We start from the raw sequence: 24,592 nt of genomic DNA on the forward strand, positions 1-24,592 counted from the left end.
AAAGTGCCCTGTTTCTAAAGCACAAAGTTACTAGGAGGCCCAGAGATCCAGTCTGTGTGGAACCTTTAAAAACCACTGTAGTCCCGTCTTCAGCCTGTCCCCTGGCAGAATGTGCCACTTGACTTTCTGCTTTGCCCTCTATACCATCGCCTTGACAACGTGGGCCCCCACCTGACCCTTCCATTTCTTTTCCTGTACAATACTCTTTGAATTACCTTAGAGAATGGGCCGATTCAGGGTGGAGGTTTGTTCCCCAAGGCAGCCTTTCACTCCTGGCCCTAGGGTTTACCCTTCTCCCACACCCCAGTCGTTTCTCAGGTACCTTAAATTACACCCACGCCCGTTTAGGCACAACCTTGGCCTTGCCCCAGCTTCTAATTATCAATAGTTCCAGCTTCCAGCAATGGGCCTAGGGCTGATCCCGCCCTCCCTGGTCCAGCCCCTATTCTAGGTTGAGTCCAGCTTCCGCCAATCGATGCAGAGCCTGATTCCACCGCTTTATTACTGGCTGCGGCTCGGCCCGCCCTCGTAGGCATTTAGTTTCCGCCACTCAACACTCCTTCGCTTGTCTGGCAGCTGCTCGGTTCTAAATTCGTCTTTTCTAGCCAATCACTACAGAGTTACCCTGCCCGCCTACGCAGAACCCTGGCCAGACCTCCCTGCAGGCTGCTACGCCTGTGTACTTCTATACAAGTCCCGCTTCCGCTGAGCGTAGAGTTTGGCACCGCCCCGTTAGGGGTTCTGGCAGCTAAGGGTCCCTCGGCCGCCAATCAGCAGAAAGCATGGCCTAACCACCCCTATCCTCGGACGCTGGCGGTCTTCCATCAATCCCATATAGGCCAATCAGTGCGAGGCAGCCGTCCCCCGAACCTTGTCTGTCGCCCATGGCCTATCAATCTGTCTTGAACCAATCAGCGTGGGGCACCGGCGGGGCCGAGCACGCCCCCTCGGAACCCATGCGGCCATCTGCGTTCCATCAGTTCCCCTCGGGCCAATCACAACATAGCTCTGTGGAGCAAGGCCCGCCTCCCCAGCCCTGGAAGCCGCGCCGTCGATCCACGGTACTTTGGCCAATCAGCGAGCAGCGGAACGTTCGGCTCCTCCTTCATGGGCCCACGTGAGCAGTGGGGAAACGCAGGGGCGGCTTCTAGGTGCTGCCGCCGCCACCGCCGCCGCCACCGCCGCCTCGGAGTCCGGGCCTGGGGGGCGGTGGGGCCGCGCATGGAGCCCCCGCCCCCCGGAGCTGCCAACACCGCCGCTGCGCTACACACAGGTGAGCCCGGGGCCTGGAGGGTGGAGGGCCCGGTCCGTGACCCTACGTATCCTTCCCGCCCCCGCGCGGGGGGATGTCGCTTGGCCCGTGACCTGCTGGTGTTCGACTCCCCACCACCACCACCTCGGCTGGTGGACCTACTTGTGCCGTTGTCCCCTCCCTTTGGCCCTTTGCCCCGTGGCTTAACCCCCTTTCCTGTTTTATAATGGGTCGGTCTGCGTGCTTGTATTTCTCCCCACCCCACCTTACAGTAGACTCGGTCGTTGTCTTGCCCCAGATCCCCGCTTATAGGGAACCAGTCTCTGGCAATGTCCACCTCCTTGACAGTAGGTGCGTCTGAGTGTTTGTATTCTCCTGTCCTCAACTTTCAGGGGCCCCGTCTGTGGCCTTGTTTTTTCATCCCTACTTTTCCTGTAGTGAGTCAATCCGTAGCGTTGTACCCCCACCCCAACAGTGAGTTAATCTGTGAATTTGTATTCCTGCCTCCAATCCCCCAGTGCATCAGTCTATGGCTTTATCAAACACACACACACACACACACACACACACACACACACACACCATTTTACAGTGGATCAGTCTACATGCTTGTTTTCACATCCACCTGCTTATCAGCCCATTGCCCTGTCCTCCCTTTTTTGTAGACTGTCAGTCCAGTTCTTGGACTTCTCCCTTCCTTTTAATAGTGGGTCAGTTTAGTGCTTTATATCTCCCCATTTTCAGTAGCCCAGTCCATGGCCTTGTCCCCCTCTCCTTTTAATCAGTTTGTGGGGTGGCTTTTCTCCCTCTCCACTATCGTGCAGGAGTCAATGTGCTTTTCTGCTCTCCTTGCCCTTAGTAAATAAGGTGAGCCTTTACACACACACACACACACACACACACACACACACACACACACACACGCCTGCACAGAGGGGTGGGTTGGTAAGGAGGTGCATCCAGGGTTCCTAATGCCATTCACTTAGCTCCACGAAGAAGCCCAGACAGGCTACCTGTGATGATCTGGATGTTAAAACATTTCCCTCGAATTACATAAAAACATTTTATTTCTCAGTGGAATGAGAAAGAATGTTGAGGGATACACAAAGCCAGTGAACTAATTGGGAGGATGTGGAAAGTAACCAAGTCATCCCAAAGTGGCTGTGGGAAAAGGCTTCAGCATTTGCAAGTTTAAATTGCAAAGCCAGCTGGAGGCAGATGGGGGAGGCTTCTCTGTACAGGAAAAGGAACAGGCAAAATGCCCAGTCGGATACATTTTTTTCAAGATCTTCAGCCCTTTGCAGTGGATCTGTTCATTGGCCTTCCTACCACCCATGTGCTTGCATTCACACCCCTCCAGTATACCCTCCTGTGAGTCCAGTGCTTTGTAATCCCTCCAGGAGGGTCAGCCTGTGTGCTTTTATTTCCCCCCTCCTTTCCTTGTGGTGGATCAGTCTGTGGCCTTTCCTGCCACCCTCCCTCCTTCTTAATAGTGGATCAGCCTGTGCGCTTGTTGAACCCAGGACTTTTTTACTCTAGAACACACCCTCTCATACACACGCTTAACCACTAAGACATCCTGCTTCCCTCCAGTAAATGAATACATTAGTGATAGTGATAATGCCAATAGGAGCTAACACTTAATTGAGCACCTACTGTGTACCAGGCAAAATGCTGTATGTTAATGAGCTCATTTAATCCACACTATGAGCTAGGTACTGAGGGAAGTTTGGCATAGGGAGGTTAAATACCTTACACAGAGGTGATCGGTAGGTACCAGGTTAGGTTGTCTCTCAGAACATAGGGTAATTTTTGAGGCTTTCCTCTCTCACTTCATCTCACCTCACGAGAGGCCCCACTCCTTAAAAACCAAATTAGTTCCCATCTCCATGCTTTTGTTTTTGCTGTTCCCTCTGCCTGCAGAGCTGTCTCCATTCCACACCTTGTCTCAGCACCCATCCACCCCCGATCCCAGCAGCTATGTGACCTTAGTGGTTTAACCACTTTCTCTCTGCGCCTCTTTCCTCACTGGTTAAATGGAGGAATCAGAACTAGAATACCCTCCAATGTAAATAAAGAATACCTGTGAGTTAATAAAACAAGTAACTTCTCTGGCCTTACCTTCTACGCGCCGCCCCCCCAACTCTGTTCTAGCCACATTGGCCTCCTAACTCATCCTCAAAAACACCAGGTGCTACCCAGCCTTGGGGCCTTTGCCTTGGCTATTTTTTCTGCCCAGAACACTCTACCCCCATCTCTGTGTGGATCCTTTCAGGGCTCTGTTCAAATGTCAACCCATCCCTAATCATCTGAACCTGCACACCCAGCAGGACTTAGACCCCTTCTCTGCTTTATTTGTGTCTTTGCCCTTTACCACTGTCAGGCACACGGTATAGTTTACCAGTTTGTCATATTTATTGTCTTTCTCCGTTAGAATGGGAGTCCCATTAGGGACTCTTTTTGTCTGCTTATTCACTGCTGGGTCTCCAGCACCTAAAATTCTTATCCAGTACTTGATAAGAATTCATTGCACGAATGAATGGGAAAAATATAATATCAGACAAATCAGGGTGGGGGGCAGATGGAGATGAAGAGGGCATAAGAGAGCTAGTTAAAAGAGGCTGGTTAGTCGGGACTGTTCATTCAACAAACACTTACAGAGCACCTACAGAGCACCAGGCATTCTAGGTGCTGGGGATATGGGAGGGAACAAAACAGGCAGAAATTCCTGCCTTTGTGGAGCAGACATTTGCTAAGAGTGCAGACTATATAAATAAATAAGTCTAATTAGTTAGTATGTTAGACAAGTGCTAAGGAGGAGAAGTGAAGTAGGGAAGGTAGGAATAGAGTATCAGGGTGGTTGAAATCTTAGGCACAGGGCAGGCCTCACTTAGAAGGTGCTTCTTGAATTAAGGCCTGAAGGAGTTCAGGAAGGGCACCATAATGCCTAGGGAAAGAGTGTACCAGGCAGAAGGAACAGCCGGTGCAAAGGCCCTGAGGTGGGATTGTGCCTGGCATGTTCAAGGGCCATGAAGGAGGCCAGAGTGGCTGGAGCAGAGTGGAGGGAGAGGTAGGAGGCAAGGTCAGAAAGGTGGTGGGAGCCAGATGGTGAGGCCATGCTGATATATAAGATTGTGGGGGAGGGGCTGGGGAGGGAAAAGAGTGTCACGCCAGCTAATCGTAACATTTGAGTGTCTGCTATGTCCCAGAGATAACTTTTTTAAGTCCTTTACATATACTGACCTTTAATCCTCACAAAGGCCTTTGAGAGTAGGTGTATCTTGCAGATACTTTACTTTGAGGGTGACATATCCCCCATTTTACAGGTACAGAAACAGAGCCAGAGAGGTTGAGTAACTCGCTCAAGGTCACACAGCTAGAACAGGACAGGAGTATGAGGCTGGAGACCCAGAGAGAAGAACACATCTGCAAGGACAGACAGGTTATTCGGCACATTGGATCACACAGAGGAAGAATTAATTTTGCCTGGGAGATACCAGAACTTGATGATGTGTGTAATAAAGGGTTCATCATGTGTGGGGAAGGGGGAGGGGCACTCCTGGCAGGGAGAACAGCACATACATATTCTCAGAGATGGGAACTGGATTAACTCAGGGTGCCCATGCCAAGCTTGGGCCCACCTCAGAGCCTTTGTGCACTGTTCCCTGTGCTTGAAGCACCCTTCCCACAGATGTCAGCATGGCTTGCTGTCTCCCCTCCTTCAGATCTCTGCTTAAATGTCACTTCCTCAGGGAAGCTCTCCCTGCTCACCCTGTGTAAAATAGCATCCCTGTCCCCCTATAGTATCTTACCCTTCTGTTTTGCTCTATAGAGAGCTGGTGGAGCAAGGTGGCCAGGATCACTGCCTAGTGCCAAACTACCTGGGTTTGAACCCTGGCTCTGCTAACTTCCAGCTGTGTGACCTTAGGCAAGTTACTTAACTTCTCTGTGCCTCCATTTCCTCATCTGGAAAACGGGAGGGTAATAATAATGCCCACCCATAGTGTTGGTTTGAGGATTGAATGAGTTAAGTGACTAAAATGGTTTGCAGTACACAGTAAGGGCTCTGTGACTGGTTCTTATTTTTTAGATTAGTATTATTATTCCTGGCATGCACGTAGGTATCTCACAGGGCCTCTGAGACTGACCATCTCCAAAACTGACCTCCTGATCTCCCCTCAAAACCTGCTCTCCCGCAGTGCTGCCATCTCAGGTGATCAGGCCACAAACCTAGAATCACCTTTGGCACCTCTCTCACCCCACCCCACCCCCATCCTATCTGCCAACAAATCCTGTTCGCTCTGTCTTCAGATTTTATCCAGAACTCAGCCACTTCTCGCCAGTTCCACTGCTGCCACCACCATCTCTTACGTGGACTATTGCAGTAGGCTCTCCAGCCCGTACAGTTGGTTCTCCTAACAACAGCCAGAGAGATCCTGTTAAAATCCAAATCACAGCCTGTCACCCCTCTATTCACAGCCTTCTCATGGCTCCTGTCTCACTCAGAGTCAGTGTCAAAGCCCTTCCAGGGCCCAAAAAAGCCTTACTCAGTCTGGGCCCTGCTGCCCTTCTGTTCTAATCTCCTGCTACTTTCCCATCACTGCCTTCTCTCCGACCACGCCAGACTCCTTTCACTTCCTCTGACCTAACAGGCTCTCCAGCCTCAGGGCCTTTCACCCTGGCTATTTTCTCTGCCTGGATGGCTGCTCCCCAGGTTGTCACAGACCTGACGCCTTCACCTCTCTTAGGTCTTTCCTCAAATATCACCTCCTCGTGACTACCCTCCCCTGACTACCCTTTTAAAAATAACAACTCCTTCCCTGCTTCATTTTTTTTTCCCGGAGCTCTTATCACCATCTGACATATTCTTGTTTATCTTGTTTCTTGTCTGTCTTCCCCACTAAAATGTGAATTCCACCAGAGCAGGGATTTTTGACTGTTGTATTCACTGCTGTATCCCCAGCACCTGGCCCACAGTAGGCCCTCCAAAAATGCTTGCTAAATGAACGAAATAAAGAGAAGTAAACACATCTGAGTGAGGCATATGACTAGAACTCTTATTAGGGGTCACGTGGGAGACGTGATAATAAACAAAATACAAAACCCCATGTGCTGCTGAGGCTTGAAGCCAACCGTCAGGTTTCACCTTAAGTAAAAGATTCTTTTACTTAAGTGGCTACTGAAAGAGGAATTGGTAAAATTGCCTGTTGTCGCCACCAGGAGTCACACTGGTCTCTTTGTGCCTCTGAAACAAACAGGCCTTCCAAATAAACCCAGCAAGGTCTCTGATGATGGGACTCTGATCTGGACACTTCGTGGCCTTGTGACTTACATAATTGCCTAAAATTGTGTCTGCAGAATGAACTTCGAAACAGCTCAGACATAAGAGGATCAGACTGTATTTCATTACAGATTAAAGACTCAAGCTATAAATAATAGAGGGAGGTTCTTTGAAACCTTCCGATTTGGAAGGTCTTACTCTTAACCCAACAGTCCCAGCTGGGTGAACAGTTGATTGATGAAAGCTCATTCCTTAAGGAAAAGGAACCTCATGTTTATTTCCAATTCACACTCAGCAAAGGGAGCAGTTATGGGGTGGGTGGGGGCGCCAGGAGGGCCCTGTTCTCTGCTCAACATGCTGAGGGAGCAGTCAGTGCAAAGGGCAGTTTAGTCTAATGGTTGAAAAGATCAGACACCTGGAACTTGGCTGCCTGCATCCAAATCCTGGCTCTGCCACTTAGGGCTGTGTGGCCTGTACATGTCATTTAGACATTTTGTGCCTCTGCTTCCTCATCTGTAAATTAGAGATAATAAGAGTACCTATTTCCCAAAGTTGTGATGAGAGAGAAATGAGTCAATAGCTATAAAAATAGCAATCCAGGTCTACATGCCCTTATCTAAAACCCTTGGGGCCAGATGTGTTTCACAATTTTGAATTTTTCAGATTTTAGAAAGGTGACAAGGTATACATACAGGATGTTACATAACACCCTTAGTGGGCTCTGTAATCAGCCACATTCAGATATCTGCAGCAAGATGTATGAACAGTCACACCAAGTGAGGATCAGTGAAGACCACAAAAGGCCTTATTTTGTTTCAGATCAGGTTTTGGCATAGCAGATAAGGAATTATGAACAAATTAGAAACTAATACTTCATAAGAGCTTATAATACCCCAGGCATAGTATGTTTAATCTGTACGATAACCCTATGAGCTAGGTGGTATTATTATTATCCCTATTTTACAGATGGGAAAATTGAGGCACAAGGGATTAAAGAACATGCCCAGTGTCACACTGCTGATAAGTAGCGGAACCAGGATTCCAGCCCTGGCGGTCTGGCTCTGGAGGGGCTGATGGTCCAGTAGGCCATATTGCCTCTGATTGGTACAATGCCTGGCATGTATTTAGCACTCAATAAATGTTCATTATTGCTGTTGTCAAGAAGGAGAACAGAGGGACAGAGACAGGTCAGAGGAGTGTGGGGTAGAGAGACAGAAGAGAGCAGGCATTCAGTGTCAGGAATTTTCATAAAGGCAAGGCCCTTGGGGCTGGGAACTGAACGATGGAGAAGACTTCTAGGCAGAGGAAGGGAACCCAGCATGAAGTGAACAGCCTTTGCAAGGAGCTGGCAGAAGGAACCTCCTGGAAAACTTAATATTTGATGTGGTAGAAGATGCAAATGAAAATGTTCAGGTGAGGGGCCTTATTCTAGTTTTCTATTCGTGCTGTAACAAATTATAACAAACTTTTAACTGCTTAAAACACAAATTATTCTCTTAGAGTTCTGGAGGTCAGAAGGCCAGCACAGGTCTCATCAGGCTAAAATCCAGGTGTCGGCAGGGCTGTATTCCTTTCCAGAAGCTCCAGGGGATGATCCATTTCCTGTTCGTTTAGGTTGCTGGCAGAATTCAATTCCTTGAGGTTGTAGGATTTGTATAAAATAAATAAGCAACAAGGGTATATTGTAACCACAAAAAAAAGTTCATGTGATGAGATTGAGCTCACCCAAATAGTCTCTAGCTTAAGGCCCATAACCTTAAATTCACCTGCAAAGTTCTTTTTGCCAGGTAACATAATATACTCACAGGTTCCAGAAATTAGGATGTGGACATCTTTGGGTGAGGGGCATTATTCTGCGTATCACAGTCTGCCCTCTGGCCCCCAGAGGTTCACATTTGTCCTACACGCAGAAGACATTCGCGCTATCCTAGCATCCCCAGAAGTCTCATTGCATTACAGGAGTCGTCCAAAGCCAGGCTGAGGGCGTTCAGGGAATGGTGGTGGCAGGTGGGGACAGAGGTGGAGGCAAGATGGCAAGAAAGGAATCCTCCTGCTGACCTCTTCCCCTTCCTGTGTCTGCAACCTCTCAGCTCTGGGCTTTCTGCCCTCCAGGTACCCCTGGGATGGCGTGAGCGCTCGCCCAGCAATGGACCCTTCTGTGACGCTGTGGCAGTTTCTGCTGCAGCTGTTGAGAGAGCAAGGCAATGGCCACATCATCTCCTGGACCTCCCGGGATGGCGGTGAGTTCAAGCTGGTGGATGCTGAGGAGGTGGCCCGGCTCTGGGGGCTGCGCAAGAATAAGACCAACATGAATTATGACAAGCTCAGCCGGGCCTTGCGGTACTACTATGATAAGGTAAGGTGTCTGAGACTAGGGCCAGGAACCCCATCCCCTGTCCTGCGCCAAACATTTAAATCAGTTATGTCATTTTCTTGCCTAAATTGATAGAGCTTTAACTTTGAAAATGATAGTAAAATTTACCATTTCTTACCCCATCCTCTGGTACTCTTACACGAATGTGGGGGCCCCTAAGCATTTATCTCAGTTGTTTTATTTTCTTGTATTTTATTTTAGCTTTGACTGAAACCTTCATAGCACCATTAACACTGACCCCCTACTCCACCCTCTCTGAGATCCCCAAAGTCCTGCTGTCGCACCATGCCCCACACGACATTTCATCTTCTTGCCTTATTCCTCTGGCCAAAACTTTTGAAAACTCTATTAGTAATGACTCTTCCTCATCCTGGGCCAGTCCTGGGCTCCCCCAGTTATTTCATAATCTGCTCTTATCCCAGAATAAGAATTCTAGAATATCCTTATTCTTAGAATCAAAGCCTCTATGACAGCATTATACTAACCTTTCCTTACCTCATTCTCCAGGACCCTCAACGTTTTTTATCAATTCTTTTTATCTCTTATTGTGTTAGCTAAGACCTCCAAAACAACATGTATAATGCCTGCTCCACACCCCATCCTCTTGTATTCCCAGAGCAACACTGGTCCACTCCAATATTTATATCAATTATTTTAATTTATCATCTTATTCCTATAGCTAAAATTGTACATTTTCCTTATCTTATCCTTTCAGACTCCCAAACCAGTGCTAGATACCCCCCATATTTATACCAGTTATTTCAGTTTCTTATTTCTTTTTAAAAAAAAAATATTTATTTATTTATTTTTAGTAAACCTGCACCAGGTCTTAGTTGCGGCATGCAGGATCTTCGTTGCTGCGTGCGGGATCTTTAGTTGCAGCATGTGGGATCTTTAGTTGCGGCATGCGGGATCTTTAGTTGCGGCATGCGGGATCTAGTTCCCTGACCAGGGGTCGAACCCGGGCCCCCTGCATTGGGAGAGCGGAGCCTTAACCACTGGACCACCAGGGAAGTCCCGTCAGTTTCTTATTTCTTTACCTGAAACTTCCAAAACAATATTTTTCATCTTCCAGTTCTATTGTAATATAATTGACACACAGCACTGTATAAGTTTAAGGTGACAGCATAGTGACTTGACTTACATACAGCAAGAAATATTCATCACGATAAGTTTAGCGAACGTCCATCATCTCATATATATACAAAATAAAAGAAAAAGGAAGAAAAAATCTTGTGATGAGAACTCTTAGGATTTACCCTCTTAACAACTTTCATATATAACATACAGCAGTGTGGATCATATTTGTCATGTTGTACGTTACATCCCTAGTAGTTATTTTTCTTATAACTGAAAGTGTGTACCTTTTGACTGCCTTCATCCAATTCCCCTTCCTTTCAACCCCCTTTGAAACTTCCAAAACAATATTAATGAATCTCCCTTTTCATTCCTTTTCTGAGAAACACAAACCCACCCTTTGAGATACATGAACAACACTTAAGATGTCCCCAGGGTGCTCTAGTGCTCTCCAGATGCCTCTTGTCCCCCAGAACAGCCCTGGATCTGTGCTGCACACCCTTAACTCATTTATAGCATTTATTCCATTTTTACATTTTAATCCTTCAGCTCAAACCTCCAAAACAATATTAATAATGAGGCTGCCTGTCTCACTCTGTGCTCTGAGACCACCAGAATATCCCTGAGACCCTCCAGTCCTGTCCTGAAATACCCCAAACGTGCTCTGTGACCCACCCAAGCGAGCCTTAAGATTCTCCCAATATTTATACCAGTATTTTAAATTCTTGTTAGTTGCTGTCAGTGACTTCATTTTCCAATTGCCTCAGCTTAAACCTCCCCAACAGTATTAAGAATGAGGCTCCTCATCCTGTCCTCCCTGATGACCTTGCCCTGTTCCACATCTGTGTCAAGAGCTTTAAATAATCCTGTAATAATTCATGTTTATTAACAATTCATCACCACATTCTTCTACATTCATTTAGTCTCTTCCAACATTTATTATCAGTGACTTCATTTTCCTGTCTTATTGCATAAACTAGACTCCAAAACTGTCCTGGCAGCCAGCCCCAGGGCCTGGCCCTGTTAGCCCACACACACTCCTGGTTCCTGGAGCCAGGAGGAAAGCCTGCTCCTGGATCTACTCCCCTAGGTGGGCCCCAGTGTGGAGAGGAGCCCGTGGGTGTGGCTTTGTGTATCTGAGGTGGGGGTGGGGGAATTGGACAGATGTAGATGAAGAGAGTGTGACAGAGGGAGACTTGGAGGGGAATGGACAGGAAGGAGATGTGGAGGGGAGAAGGGCGTTAGACTAAAGGAAGGATTATGGGCGGGGGGAACAGAAAAGGAGGAGAAGCTGGGGGAGAATACAGAGAGGGGAATCAGGTTGGGGGAGAGTGGTAGAAACTGGAGGAGAAGGGAGGAGACCCCAAATTGAGAGATGGGTGAGATGTGAAAGAAGCTGGGAGGGGGAACCTATGGGGAGGCAGACACTGAGGTGGGACGGTGTATATGTAAAAGGACAGGAGAGGGGCACGAGGAAAGAAAGGCACTATAGGAGACACACCCCTTCATCCCATCACCATCCACACTCTCCCTGGCCCTTTCTTCTAAGACCCTCTATCCTGTCTCCCTCTTCCCAGAACATCATCCGCAAAGTGAGTGGCCAGAAGTTCGTCTACAAGTTTGTGTCCTACCCCGAGGTCGCGGGGTGCTCCACTGAGGACTGCCCACCCCAGCCTGAGGTGTCTGTCACCTCCACTGTGGCAAATGTGGGCACCACAGCTGTACACGCCATCCCCGGGGACACTGCCTCTGGGAAACCAGGCACACCCAGGGGTGCAGGAGTGGCAGGCCCGGGCGGCTTGGCGCGCAGCAGCCGGAACGATTACATGCGCTCGGGCCTCTATTCCACCTTCACCATCCAGTCCCTGCAGCCGCAGCCACAGCCGCCCTCTCATCCTCGGCCTTCCACAGTGCTCCCCAACACCGCCCATGCAGGAGCAGCAGTGCCCCCCTCGGGGAGCGGGAGCACCAGCCCAAGCCCCTTGGAGGCCTGCCTGGAGGCTGAGGAGGCTGGCCTGCCTCTGCAGGTAAGGACTAGAATATGGGAAGTCAGCAAGAGGAGGGATGTACAATTCCCAAATGAGGAGGGGGGCTGGGAGGAGGGGGACATAAACGTCCTATTAAAGGAGATATAGTGGAAGGAGGGACACAGAAGTCCCCTTGGAGAAAGGGGTGGGGAGGAAAGCTATGCAGAGCCTGGGAAGGAAGAAGGAAATTAAGCACACGACAATTAGTAGTACACCCAACATGTAGTAGGTGTCCTGAACGTGTTTGCTTAATGCACTGGTTCTCACACTTTTAGCACTCATCAGAAAGCACTTGGAGGGCTTTTTAAGCCACAGATTTCGGGGGGCCACCCCCCAGAATGTCTGTTTATGTGGGTCTGTGGATGGGTCTGAGAGTTTGCATTTTTATCAAGTTTCCAGATGAGGCGCATGCTGCTGGTCCATAAAGCAAATTTCTGAGAACCACTGCTTTCGTGAATGGGGGCGGTATCTCCTGGTGTCCCGCCCCTAAAGGCAGCTGTTCCGCTATCAGGTGTCTCACCCCTCCCCTGCCCCCAGATAGGAGGACCTACTCCAGAAGGAGCCCCACTTCCTTGGCAAAGTCCCAGGTCTTGTTGGAGGACCTGCTCCCACTACCAGGTCCCGCTTTCCAAGGGAAATAATTGGCTTCACTACCCCAGCAGTCCTTAGGCACCCCCTCTGCACTTGTTCCTCTCCCAGGTCATCCTGACCCCACCCGAGGCCCCAAACCTTAAATCCGAAGAGCCAAATATGGAGCCTGGGTTGGGCCGGCCACTGCCCCCAGAAGTCAAAGTGGAAGAGCCCAAGGAAGAGTTAGAAGCCTCTGCCACTGGGGAGGCGGGGTTTGTCCTGGAAGCCGTCAAGGCCGAGCCCTTTGAGCCCAAGGCCGAGCCAGAAGCCCCTCCCGCGGAGGGCGTGCCAGCCCGGCTGCCCGCTGTCGTTATGGACACTGCGGCGCCGGTGGGCGGCCTTGCGGCTTCCACAACCTCCAGCACGGAGATCGCCCAGCCTCAGAAGGGCCGGAAGCCCCGGGACCTGGAGCTTCCACTCAGCCCGAGCTTGCTGGGTGGGCCGGGACCCGAACGGACTCCGGGATCGGGAACTGGTTCCGGTCTGCAGGCGCCAGGCCCAGCGCTGACGCCTTCCCTGCTACCTACGCACACATTGGTGAGAGCTTTCGAAGGGGCGGGGCTGGCACCTGGATGAATGGGATTGGGGCGGGGTGGGGGTGGGAGGAGTTAGACTGATGCGAGGGCCAATGCGGTTATCTCTGAGTGAGTGGGAGGGTGGAGCTTTCGAGTGGGGTAGGCTGCGCGGAGAGACGGGGCTTGATTGCTACAAGGCGAACGAGCCTGCAATGCCGAGGGGTCGGGTCCCCAAAAGAAGGGCAGGTCTGGGGAGTTCTGTGGGCAGGGACTGAGGGGCCCGAGAGGCTTTCTGCAGGAACTGTTTCTGGGTTGGAGCATAGCTTGAGGAACCTAGGCGGGGCTTTTGGGTCTGGGATTTGCTTAGCGGGTTTCCTGTGAGGTATGCAGGTGGGGGATAAGAGTTGGAAGTTGACCCTGAGCTACTGGGATAGTGAGGTTTGAAAGCGGCATGTGGGTGGGGTCTTGTAGGTGGTCTTGCCCAATGAGGCTGGGGTGGGCCCTCAGGAGTTAGGAGGGATTGTCTGTGTAAAGCTGGAGAGCTGTCACGGCCATGGCCTTAGTAGTTATGGTCTAGGCCTGTGCACTTTTGAGGAGTGATCTCGGAAGTATGAGTGGGAAATCTGGCGCGGCTGGAACCACGTTCCTTTGTTTTTCCCACACCTGCCCTCTTGCTCACTTGCGCCCTGACCACCCCTTCCCCACAGACCCCGGTGCTGCTGACACCCAGCTCGCTGCCCCCCAGCATTCACTTCTGGAGCACCCTGAGTCCCATTGCACCCCGTAGCCCAGCCAAGCTCTCCTTCCAGGTAGGATCAGCTCCCCCCATCTCGGAAAGGGTGAGAGACCCTAGCAATGTCCCAATCCATGACCTCTCCCTATTTCTGTCCCCAGTTTCCGTCCAGTGGCAGCGCCCAGGTGCACATCCCTTCCATCAGCGTGGATGGCCTCTCAACCCCCGTGGTGCTCTCCCCAGGGCCCCAGAAGCCATGACTATCACCACCACCACCACCACCCCTTTCTGGGGTCACTCCATCCATGCCCTGAACTTCTCTCCAGCCAGCCGTCTCAAGGAGAAGCATAGTTCAGCTGACAGACTCGTGCTGTGGTCATGGTCGGGTGGGGATTCTGAGGAAAAAGGATCTCTCAGTAACCCTTCCACAAAAAACATACAACTTCTCTCTTCTTGGTCAGTCCCCCAGTGGCCGCTCTTACACGTCTCCTACTGCAGTGGTGGGGACGGTTTATTTATTTATTTTTTGAAGGCCACTGGGAGGAGCCTGGCCCAACTCTTTGGGGGGGGGGGTTGGCGAGGGCATCTCCCCCATCTCCACATTTTTTCCCCAAGATGAGACAGTCGGGGGTCTGGCTTGAGAAGGAACTTTCTTTATTTATTTCTCAGGCTGCCCTTGGGGAGCTGAGGGAGCCCTGTCTCCATTTTGGGGTGTGGGTAGAAGAGCTAGATTGCTGTAGTTTATTATTCCTGGCCCTCCCCAAGGGTCCAGGAAGAATTTGTGCTGTTTAACGGCTTGGGAGTTTTGGCCAAGGAAGACTCACACCTTTGGGAATGGGAATTTCCACCTCCCCAGCCTTTCTCTCAGACAGCTTGTCCTTTCTCAACCACCTTTTTTGGCCGGGGAGGAATGCCCCTTTTGTTCTTCTTCCCCTGAGAAGCCATTCCTGTGTCTGCCAAACTCCTGGGGTCCTGCCTGTTACCTCCCAATGGAGGGTTTTTTTTGGGGAGTGGTCCCCGTCTGGGGGGCCCCTCCAACCAGTACTCCAGGTCTCCCTGTCCCCCACCCCCTGCCATTTTGATAGTATAATCTATTTTTAAACAGGGCTTTTCAATAGGGGAGAGGGAGGCATCTCTTCCTATATCTGAGATAGGGTGGGTGGGAAGGAAGGGATTTGGGGGGGGGTCTTCCTGCCGCCCCCAAGTGTTTATTTTTGATACCAAACGTGTATTTTCAGCTCCCTCCCTCCCAGCCCCCCAATTTCCTGCGGGCGGGTACAAAGGACCCTTTAAGTGTCCCTGGAGTTGGGAGGGAGGAATGAGGGACATAAAGCCTATCCTGTGTGAATTCCAGGCTGGAGAAGGGCGGGTTCAAAGGACTCCTGGGTTCACCTCCCGTCAGCACCGGCCCAGCCTGGGCCTGGGGACCTGGGGGTTGGTGATTTGGGGGACGGTGCTACACCTGTCTCCACTGTTTTACTTCCCCAAAAATGGATCTTTTTTTCTAAGAGTCCCAGAGAATGGGGAATTGTTCCTGTAAATATATATTTTTAAAGGTGATGCTGGAGGCTGCTAGCATTTTTTTTCCCTAAAGCCATTGGGAGCAACTGTGCAAAGGCGTGACTCTGTGTGAAAGGCGGTGAGGGTGTGAGATTGATCGTGAGAGCAAGAGAGCATAGTGGTGTGTGTCTGAAACAGTGGTAGAGACTGTAGATTGGTAACCAGGTGTGTGAAAAAGAGAAAACTATGGAAAGCTGTGATTGCACACATTTGTTTGTGAAGCCATGTGTTGAGAGAGTGGAAGTTGTAACTGCAAACTTGACATTGTGCCTATGTGAGAAATCGTGGCTGGGTGGCAGAAAACCACCCTTAAGACTGAATGAGTGATTAAGGTACTATATGAGAAACTGGTGGTGTGTGTGAAATAACGTTTGTGAGAAGGAAGTGGGGACTGCGCATCAGTCACCGTTGAACAGGCTGATGCTGAGCAAAACAGACTGAGTAACCAAAACAACGTGTGAGAGCCTGTATGAGCACGAAAGTGCCATAGAGATCGTCAGCGACCATGCGTAGGTAAGGAACTTCAATGTAAGTAAGCAGGTGACTCAGCGTTTGGGAGATGGCTTGTGCGTGAAGCTGTTCATGCAAGGCTGTTGGATCAACTAAAGTAATGGGAGTGCATGTGTGAGAGGTTGATGGTATGAGAGAAAATGGCTGTGAGGCTAGATGGGTGCCTGAGACGAAAGATACCAGAATACGCAATTGTGTGTATGAAAACCTTTCCTGCGAGGCTAAATTAGCAAAGACTGCGTGAGAGACTGAGAAAATGTGGCCGCGACTGGAAGAGCGTGAGAGGCTGTAATTGTGTGTGGAGGGGGGTGTACGTGAGTGGGTGTATACCTGAGCCTAGTGGCAGATTGATTTACAGTTACTACTCCAGTCTAGCCCACAGGTTCAGGGACTCTGAAAGTGTAAGAGAAAATGATGGTGAGACTGAGTGAGTGAAAGTGAGCTAGAGACCACCTCACTGTGAGTGAGAGGCGATGAGTAAAAAAGAAGGAAGTCAGTGCCACCAGAGAGAAAACTGATGACTGAGCAGCGTGTGAGAGTGTGAAACGTTTCATGAGAGACTGTAAACCAGAGACTACATGCTGGTGAAAAACTGAGAAAATGAAACAGAGTAAATGAGACACAGAGACCATACGATCAGTGTGTGTGAGAAACCGATGAGGCTGTAATTGTGTCTGAGGGTACACAATACGCTGGCTGGATGCAGCAGATGATGGTGTAAACGACTAAGACGGGCCATGAGAGGCTCTGTGTGTGAGACTTACTGAGAGCCTAGTAACATTGGTGAATTAGTGACAACAGGATGTCAGAGGCTGAGTGAGGGCAAGTGACCGTGACACTGATTGGGTGACTGAGAGTGTCTGAGAAACGAGTGACTGAGAGTGTCTGAGAAACTGTGTGGGTCTGTGTAAAACTTCAAGAGACTTTATTAAAGGCTGTAGAAGGCTTCCCTGGTGGCGCAGTGGTTGAGAATCTGCCTGCTAATGCAGGGGACACGGGTTCAAGCCCTGGTCTGGGAAGATCCCACATGCCGCAGAGCAACTAGGCCCGTGAGCCACAACTACTGAGCCTGCGCGTCTGGAGCCTGTGCTCCTCAACAAGAGAGGCCGCGATAGTGAAAGGCCCGCGCACTGCGATGAAGAGTGGCCCCTGCTTGCCACAACTAGAGAAAGCCCTCGCACAGAAATGAAGACCCAACACAGCAGAAATAAATAAAGATGGAAAGTAGAAAAAAGATGGAAAAAAAAAACTGTTTCAGCTTTAAAAAAAATGCAGTGGTTCTTAACTTACTTAAAAAAAAAGGCTGTAGAGCAAGGACTGGACATGTTGGAAGCCGCTTGCAAAGAAATGTGAGACGAGGCGACTAAGACGGTGTCTGAGATGCTGTGCGATTGTGTATGCGTGTGAAACTCTTAGCATAGTGACTCTGGGTGTGCAGAATGGGTGTGAGTGTGAAGAGGTGGGAGAAAGAGTGATTGTGGGTGTGGGGGTGTGTGCGCGAGAAACTTCCAGAGAGACCAGTGGTGGCTATAAATCACTAACCATTTGTGTATGTGAGAAAATGACGGCCCGAGTGAGCGGTGGAAACATCCTATCAAAAGGCATGACTCTGTGTGGATGTGCAAAACTGACCCGTGAGAGTAACTGTGGTCTTGCCCAGAGGAGACCATAGTAAGACTGGGGGCCAATGACAGTAAACGACTCCCTGAGTGGCTGGGAGAGGCTGTGCATTTGAGTATGTATTGTTCGTAAGAGACTAGAGACTGTAAATTCAGAAGTGTGTGTGTGTAAATATGTAAAAAAAAGAAAAAGAGAAAATGACTGAGGCTGAATTTGTGTGTGAGAGCCCATGGATGGAATGTGCCAGGCCTAGGAGAAAGCCCTCTTCCATCTGTCCTCTTCCTCCTCAGGCCCCTCGGCTGGCTTCTCCAAGTTCTCCAAAACATGAAATGCTGGAGTTCGCCGGGGCTTTGCCTGGGCTTCCCTTCTCTCTTCTCATGAGCCAAGCCCTCTCCAGGTGGTTTGGTCCAGTCCTGGCACTTGAGACACTACTTCTCCCTGCCATGATGCTCACATTTTTACCTCCAATCCAGATTATTCATCTTCACGCTTATCAGAATCTCCAAAGCTCTGTTTATTGCATTTATTTACTCATTCAGCAGAGGTTTATTGAGCACCTACTGTTTGCTGGTGCCCATCCAGGACCTCCAGACACAGCAGTTAACAAACCAGACACAAATCCCTATCTTTGTGGAGCTGGCATTTTAGTGAGGACAACAGACAAACAAATATATCATATTAGGTGGTGTTGCAATGATTACATGAGATAAGACTCAGTCTTTGTTTAAATAAGAAATCTGCAGTCATTTTATTGCCCAAACGTATAGGAGAGGATGAAAGTGGTGACAGTCCTCTTCCCAAGGGAATCCAGTGAGTAGGTATACAGTTTAGGAACAAAGGAAGTATCGATTATAACATTATTACCAGGGCAACAGGTGATTAGATAAAGCAGCCAACCAGAATTACAGGTTTCTTGGGGAGTTTGTTTTCATAGGATAACAGCACTGATGTCTGAAGTCCTAGAAGCATAACAAGACCCCTTTGTTCAAAGCACACTTTCAAAGACAGGCTTATGTTATCAGGAAACAGTACATCTGTAACAGATACGAATGTCAACACACCTTATCACCCATAAAGCAAGACCAGTATTCTTGAGAAAGTTCTGTTTTAATGCCTGACCAAATCAAATCCTTCAACCTTGTTGTAATTTGCAGAATGGTGTTCCTCCTTGGATGCAGGGGAAATGAGACATTGCCTTCCTAATTCTTAGACTCCTTTTTGTTAATTAAAAAGATTCCTGTTTTTAAAGCAGGCTCTGGAGTTTCACTCATTAGGACTTACTTTAAAAAATACAAAAAAGGCTCTGTGGAGCATGGAAAATGGGCTGCATTGGAATTAATTATTAAGATAAGGATTACGAAGAATAATTTCTCTACATGAGATCCACAAAGAAAAGTAAAGGGGCGGGAACTAGAATGATGGATCTTAAAGTGTGGTCCCCGACCAGCAGGATCAGTGTCACCTGGGACGTTTTTAGAAATTCACATTCTTTTTTTTTTTTTTTTTTTTTTGCTGTACGCGGGCCTCTCACTGTTGTGGCCTCTCCCGTTGCGGAGCACAGGCTCCGGACGCTCAGGCTCAGCGGCCATGGCTCACGGGCCCAGCAGCTCCGCGGCATGTGGGATCCTCCCAGACCGGGTCATGAACCTGTGTCCCCTGCATCGGCAGGCGGACCCCCAACCACTGCGCCACCAGGGAAGCCCCTAGAAATTCACATTCTTGAGCCCCACCCCGGACCTACAGAATCAGAAACTGGGGTGGGGCCTGGCAATCTGGATTCAAAAAACCTTCCAGATGGTTCTGATGCACATATAGGTTTGAGAGCCACTGGGCTAGAGAATGAGAGGTGCCCTACAAAATGCTGAGGAAGGCTTCTGAGAGGGAGGTGACATTTATTGTCTGCCTCTTTTAGAGCATAAGTCCCTTGAGGGCCAGGATTTTGGGCTGTCTTGTCTGTTCCAACCAATGCCCAGAACAACTGGCACCCAATAGTTGCTCAGTAGATGTTGCATCAGTGTATTTAACAAACAGCACCTGCTGTATGCCAGGCACTGGGCTAAGGACTTTTAAAAATCTTAACTCCCAATCTTCGCAACATGCCCTATGATGTAGGCTGTGTATGGGGTGGGGAGGGGTGGCAGGTATTACCTACCCAAGATACTTGATGGAACACGGCCAAGCCAACCATCCCCTTCCTCGGGCCCTGAGGGTGTCCCCAGCTGGCCCCTGGGGCAGTGGATATCCCCAGTTCAGTCCTTCTGAATTCTCCCCCCCATACTCTTGCCACTTCCCCTTCTCACTTCCCTTGTGCTGACCTCCCCTCCACATTGCTGACCACAAAGAACCTCACTTTTAGGAAAGAGGAAGGTGGTGGTGAAGTCAGGATGGAGGATGAAGTAATTACCTCGATGCCCGCTCCACCCCATGAGGAGGGACATGCTGAGCATGCCACACTCACTTCACCCTTGTTCAACACCCCCGTGAGGTTGGCCCTGTCACTGTGGTAGAGGGAGTGCATTTTACAGGTGGAGAAACTGAGGCTCAGAGGTTCAAGTGACTTTCTCAAGGTCACACAGAGAGAGAGTTCAATCTTGCTTCCAACTTCCAGGCTCCACTTCCCCCTCAGTAAGAATTTGTCCAAAGAGCATTGATTGAGTGCCACTGGGCTGCTGGGCGGGGCCTGGGGTGCTGGGCACCCAGTGACAAACAAAACAGGACTGAGAGTGAGGCAGGAAGTAGGGAAGGGAGAGGAGAGGAGGAAGCTCAGGGACAGAGGTGGCAAGGGAGAGGCTGGAGCTGAAGAGACCTGCACGATACCCTACCCTCCCCGCCATCCCCCATCACCACCGCTGCACTTCACCCTCCTAGTTCCTCCTGCCCCTGGTTCCTCTTTCCCACTGACTCTAGGAGCAGATAAGCGCACATAAAGCCGGGAGCCTCCTCTCTGGCGGGGCTGCAGGGGTACACCGCTCAGCATGCCCACCCGAGTGCAGGCCCATCGGTTACTGCTGCTACCGCTGCTGTTGCTGCTCACCCTGCCAGCCACAGGTGAGTGGGTGGGGGCCCGGCTGCCCCCAGGGGTGCCTGGGCCCCCCCACAGCCCTGACCGTGCTCCCCGCCCCATTACAGCCTCAGACCCTGTATTCTGCTTCACCCACTATGAAGAATCCACGGGCAAGTGCAAGGACCTCCTTGGGGGAGGTGTCAGCACGGAAGACTGCTGTCTCAATGCTGACTACGCCTTCCAGGAGCCCCACAGAAAGCTCTGTATGGCGTGCAGGTTAGGGGGAGCCTGGGGTTTGAGGGGGGCAAAAAGGACTGTCTGCGGGGCGACCCAGAACTTGGGCTCTGGCCTTCTCTGAGATTCTCAAGTGTGGCTCCAAGGCCCTGATCGTGACCGTGGCTCCGGGTCTCTCAGCGTCGGCTCTGTTAACATTTGGGGCCAGAAAATTCTTTGTTGAGAGGGCTGACCTCTGCGTTGCAGGATGTTTTGTAGCATCCCTGGCCTCCCACTAGATGCCAGTAGCAACTTGCAACAACTAAAATGTCTCCAGACAGGTAAAAATCATCCTGAGTTGAGAACTGCCATGGCTTACATGTATTGAGCGCTTCCTGCATCCCAGAAGCATTATGGGTGGGGTGCAGCTCAGGTATTTCTGAAGGTAGCTCAAGTCCCCAGATGGTGATGACAGCTCATACGGAGCACTTACTGTATACAGACACGTTGCTGGAGGGGGAGAGTTTGGGCAGTTCTGAGGGCAGCTGCAGGTTCCTAATTATAATGACACTTCATATTCATTGAGCACTTCCAGCATACCAGATGCATTGCAGAGGTTGGGGGTAGCCAGAGGATTTCTGAGGGTATCTCTAGTCTCCTAATCGTGATGCCAGCTTACGTGTACTGAGCCCTCTCTGTGTGTCAGACATATTTTCTAACTCTTTACTATATATATCCCAGATACACCATGGGGATGGGGACCTTGGGGATTTTTGAAGGCAGCTCTGGGCCCCTAGTCGGCAACAGGTCCCATCTGTTTAGCATTATGCTGTGCAGGGGCTTGGATCTGGGGTGTTTCTGATGGGGTCTCTGAGCTCATTGGGATGATGGCTCCTATTTATTATGCACTTCCTGTTTGCCTGCTACCGTGCATGGCTGTGGCCTGGTAGGCTTCTGACAGCAGTTCTGGGCCCCTAGTCTTTGCACTTGTTTACTGCGTGCCTGGCACTGTCCTTGGGGGACTTCAGAGGGTAACTCCAGGTTCCTGATCATGAAGGTAAATGATATTTCAGTATTTGCTGTGTGCCCACCTCCTCCCCAACATCACTAAGAGGTAGATGCTCTCATCACTCCATTCCACATACGTTTATCCCGCACCCCTGTCTGTGCCTACCCACACTCTGTGGTCCCATACACCATCCTTGTCAGAGCGTGCCAGGATGGGACATGTGCTTCTCTCTGCAGGCTCCCACAATGGTCACCGTGGTCCGAGTGGGCCCCCTGCTCAGTGACCTGCAAGGAGGGCTCCCAGCTGCGGCACCGGCGCTGCATAGGCTGGGGCGGGCAATGCCCCGAGAAGGTGGAGCCTGGGACCCTCCAGTGGCAGCTGCAGGCATGTGAGGACAAGCCGTGCTGTGCTGGTGAGGAGGGGCAGCAAGGCGGGCGAGCGCTGTCAGTGACCCGGCACTGGGAACTATCAGGGCAGAAGCCCTGAGGGTGGGAGTGTGCTTCATGTTTGTGAGGTCGAGGAGGAGGCCGGCGTGGCTGGAGGAGAGCGGTGGCAGGTGAGGTCAGAGGGTGACTGATCCCTGTGGGCCACAGTGAGGATGTTGGCTTTTATTCTGAGTGATGTAGTGATGGCGGAAAAAAACATGATCTGACTTGGGTTGTGACAGATCCCTCTCGCCGTCAGGACGACAGACTGTATGTGGTGAGTAGTGAAGCAAAGGGACCACTGTGAAGGCTACTGCAATAGTCCAGATGAGCAATGATGGTGGGCCAGGTGTGGCAGAAACAATGGGCACAGGATTAGCTGATGTGGGATACATGAGGAAGCCTGGACCCCTGAATGACACAACCACCTCCATCTTGTCCCCCTCTTTTCTCTCCCACAGAGATGGGCGGTTGGTCCAACTGGGGGCCCTGGGCATCTTGCTCTGTCACCTGCTCTAAAGGGACACGGATTCGTCGTCGAGCATGTGATCGCCCCACCCCCAAGTGTGGGGGCCACTGCCCAGGAGAGGCACAGGAGTCAGAGGCCTGTGACACCAAACAGGTCTGCCCCAGTGAGTGAGGGCAACCACAGGGCAATGATGTGGGCACCCAGAGTGGGTCTGGGGGTTACAGCAGGGAACTTCCAGGGTGGGAGGACTTCAGCATGTATGACCACACTTGGCATCTCCCCACCCCCACCCCATCACAGCACACGGGGCCTGGGCTGCTTGGGGCCCCTGGGGCCCCTGCTCAGGCACCTGCTACAATGGACCCAAGGCATCTGAGGAGAGACGAAGCCGCACATGCTCTGCACCTGAGCCCTCCACACAGCCTCCCGGGAATCCCTGCCCAGGGTCATCCTCTGAGCAGCGGGCCTGCACCGGCCTGCCACCCTGCCCAGGTACTCGGGGATGAGGCCTCTGACACTCTGCTCTTGATTTAGGCAACAGATGCTCTGCCATTTCAAGGGACAGAGATCTGAGACCACGTGACCATGGAGCTCTTCATTTGGGGGCAGTCCGGCTCAAGGGTCTAGGGGCTGAGGGGGGAGATTGACGTGGCCTTTCTCCTCACTCCTGTCCCCCCCAACAGTGGCTGGTGGCTGGGGGCCATGGGGCGCTGTGAGCCCCTGCCCTGTGACCTGCGGCCTGGGTCAGACCCAGGAACAACGGACATGTGATCGCCCTGTGCCCCAGCACGGGGGGCCCTTCTGTGTCGGTGATGCCACCCGGACCCACATCTGCAACACGGCCGTGCACTGCCCTGGTCAGTACCCCAAGATGCACCATTTCCATGCCTAAGCCCCTCGCCCATCTCTGCTGCCCAGTTCCTGCTGTTAATGCCTTGTTCCTGCCTCTAATTCCTCCATTCCTGGCTCCGATGCCTTGGTTCCAACTCTGATCCCCCTTTCCCACATCTGATCATTCCCACCCCATCTCCCAGCCCCCATTCCTTCCTCTGAACCCCCTTGCTGGCTCCTTTCTTTGGTGCAAGTGCAGCTGCTCCTGTCTCTGCAGTGAACGGAGAGTGGGAGCTCTGGGGGGAGTGGAGCACCTGCATCCGCCAGAGCATAAGACACATCAACTGCCAGGAGATCCCAGGCCAGCAGAGCCGCTTCAGGCTCTGCAAGGGCCGCAAGTTTGACGGACAGCGATGTAGCGGGGATCAACAGGATATCCGGCACTGCTACAACATCCAGCGCTGCCTCTGTGAGTGCCCCCAGAGACCATGCTGTGAGGGTGCAGCAGCCGTGCAGGGACAGGGGCTTCCTGACTCTCTGCCACAGACCGCATGTCCCTGCAGCCTCTCTCTCATCACGGCACCAAAACCTCTAATTCTGACTCGCAGGGAAAGGCTCCTGGTCGGAGTGGAGTACCTGGGGGCTGTGCATGCCCCCGTGTGGACCCAACCCCATCCGCACCCGCCAGCGCCTCTGCAAGGCCACGCTCCCCAAATTCTCGTGAGTGAGGGGGCAGTGTGCCTTGGAAGGGGTCTTGATATTGATATGTCAGCAGTCAGGGTGGGAGAGTTGGCCACCCCCAACCAGGGCTTCCACCACTGGGTCCATAGGTGCCTGTCTGGCCGAGTGCCATCTCTCAGCTGTAGGAAGAGGGGAGAAACTAAAGAAGAAGCTGAGAAAGAGGATGTTGAGGGGAGAATCAGTAGCCTCTGTGCCCTTCTGTGACTCATTCAGTCACTCAGTCATTCTCCCATTCACTCTGTCCTTCCTGTGTCCATGTGCTCTGCCCCCTCAGTTACCCAAGCTTTGACTTGCTTGTTCAGTCACTCATGCCTCCATTCA

At 51.1% G+C, this 24,592-nt stretch overlaps 2 protein-coding genes across 2 annotated transcripts; both read left to right on the plus strand.

Annotated features, from left to right (window-relative positions):
* The first annotated feature begins 1,164 nt into the window (after positions 1-1,164).
* On the plus strand, positions 1,165-14,331 carry ELK1 (ETS transcription factor ELK1). The gene is made up of 6 exons (XM_007104192.4): positions 1,165-1,273; positions 8,646-8,889; positions 11,562-12,011; positions 12,711-13,178; positions 13,864-13,965; positions 14,051-14,331. Exons 2-6 carry the CDS (start codon positions 8,680-8,682, stop codon positions 14,147-14,149), a joined length of 1,329 nt encoding a protein of 442 aa, XP_007104254.1. The 5' UTR covers positions 1,165-1,273; positions 8,646-8,679; the 3' UTR covers positions 14,150-14,331.
* Positions 14,332-20,554: 6,223 nt separating this feature from the next.
* Positions 20,555-24,254, plus strand: CFP (complement factor properdin). The gene is made up of 8 exons (XM_028487046.2): positions 20,555-20,627; positions 20,709-20,859; positions 22,042-22,217; positions 22,692-22,862; positions 23,000-23,191; positions 23,383-23,556; positions 23,808-23,999; positions 24,139-24,254. Exons 1-8 carry the CDS (start codon positions 20,555-20,557, stop codon positions 24,252-24,254), a joined length of 1,245 nt encoding a protein of 414 aa, XP_028342847.1.
* Positions 24,255-24,592: the final 338 nt, after the last annotated feature.

This window comes from Physeter macrocephalus, unplaced genomic scaffold (assembly GCF_002837175.3).
Source record: "Physeter macrocephalus isolate SW-GA unplaced genomic scaffold, ASM283717v5 random_1032, whole genome shotgun sequence".
Taxonomy (NCBI): Eukaryota; Metazoa; Chordata; class Mammalia; order Artiodactyla; family Physeteridae; genus Physeter; species Physeter macrocephalus.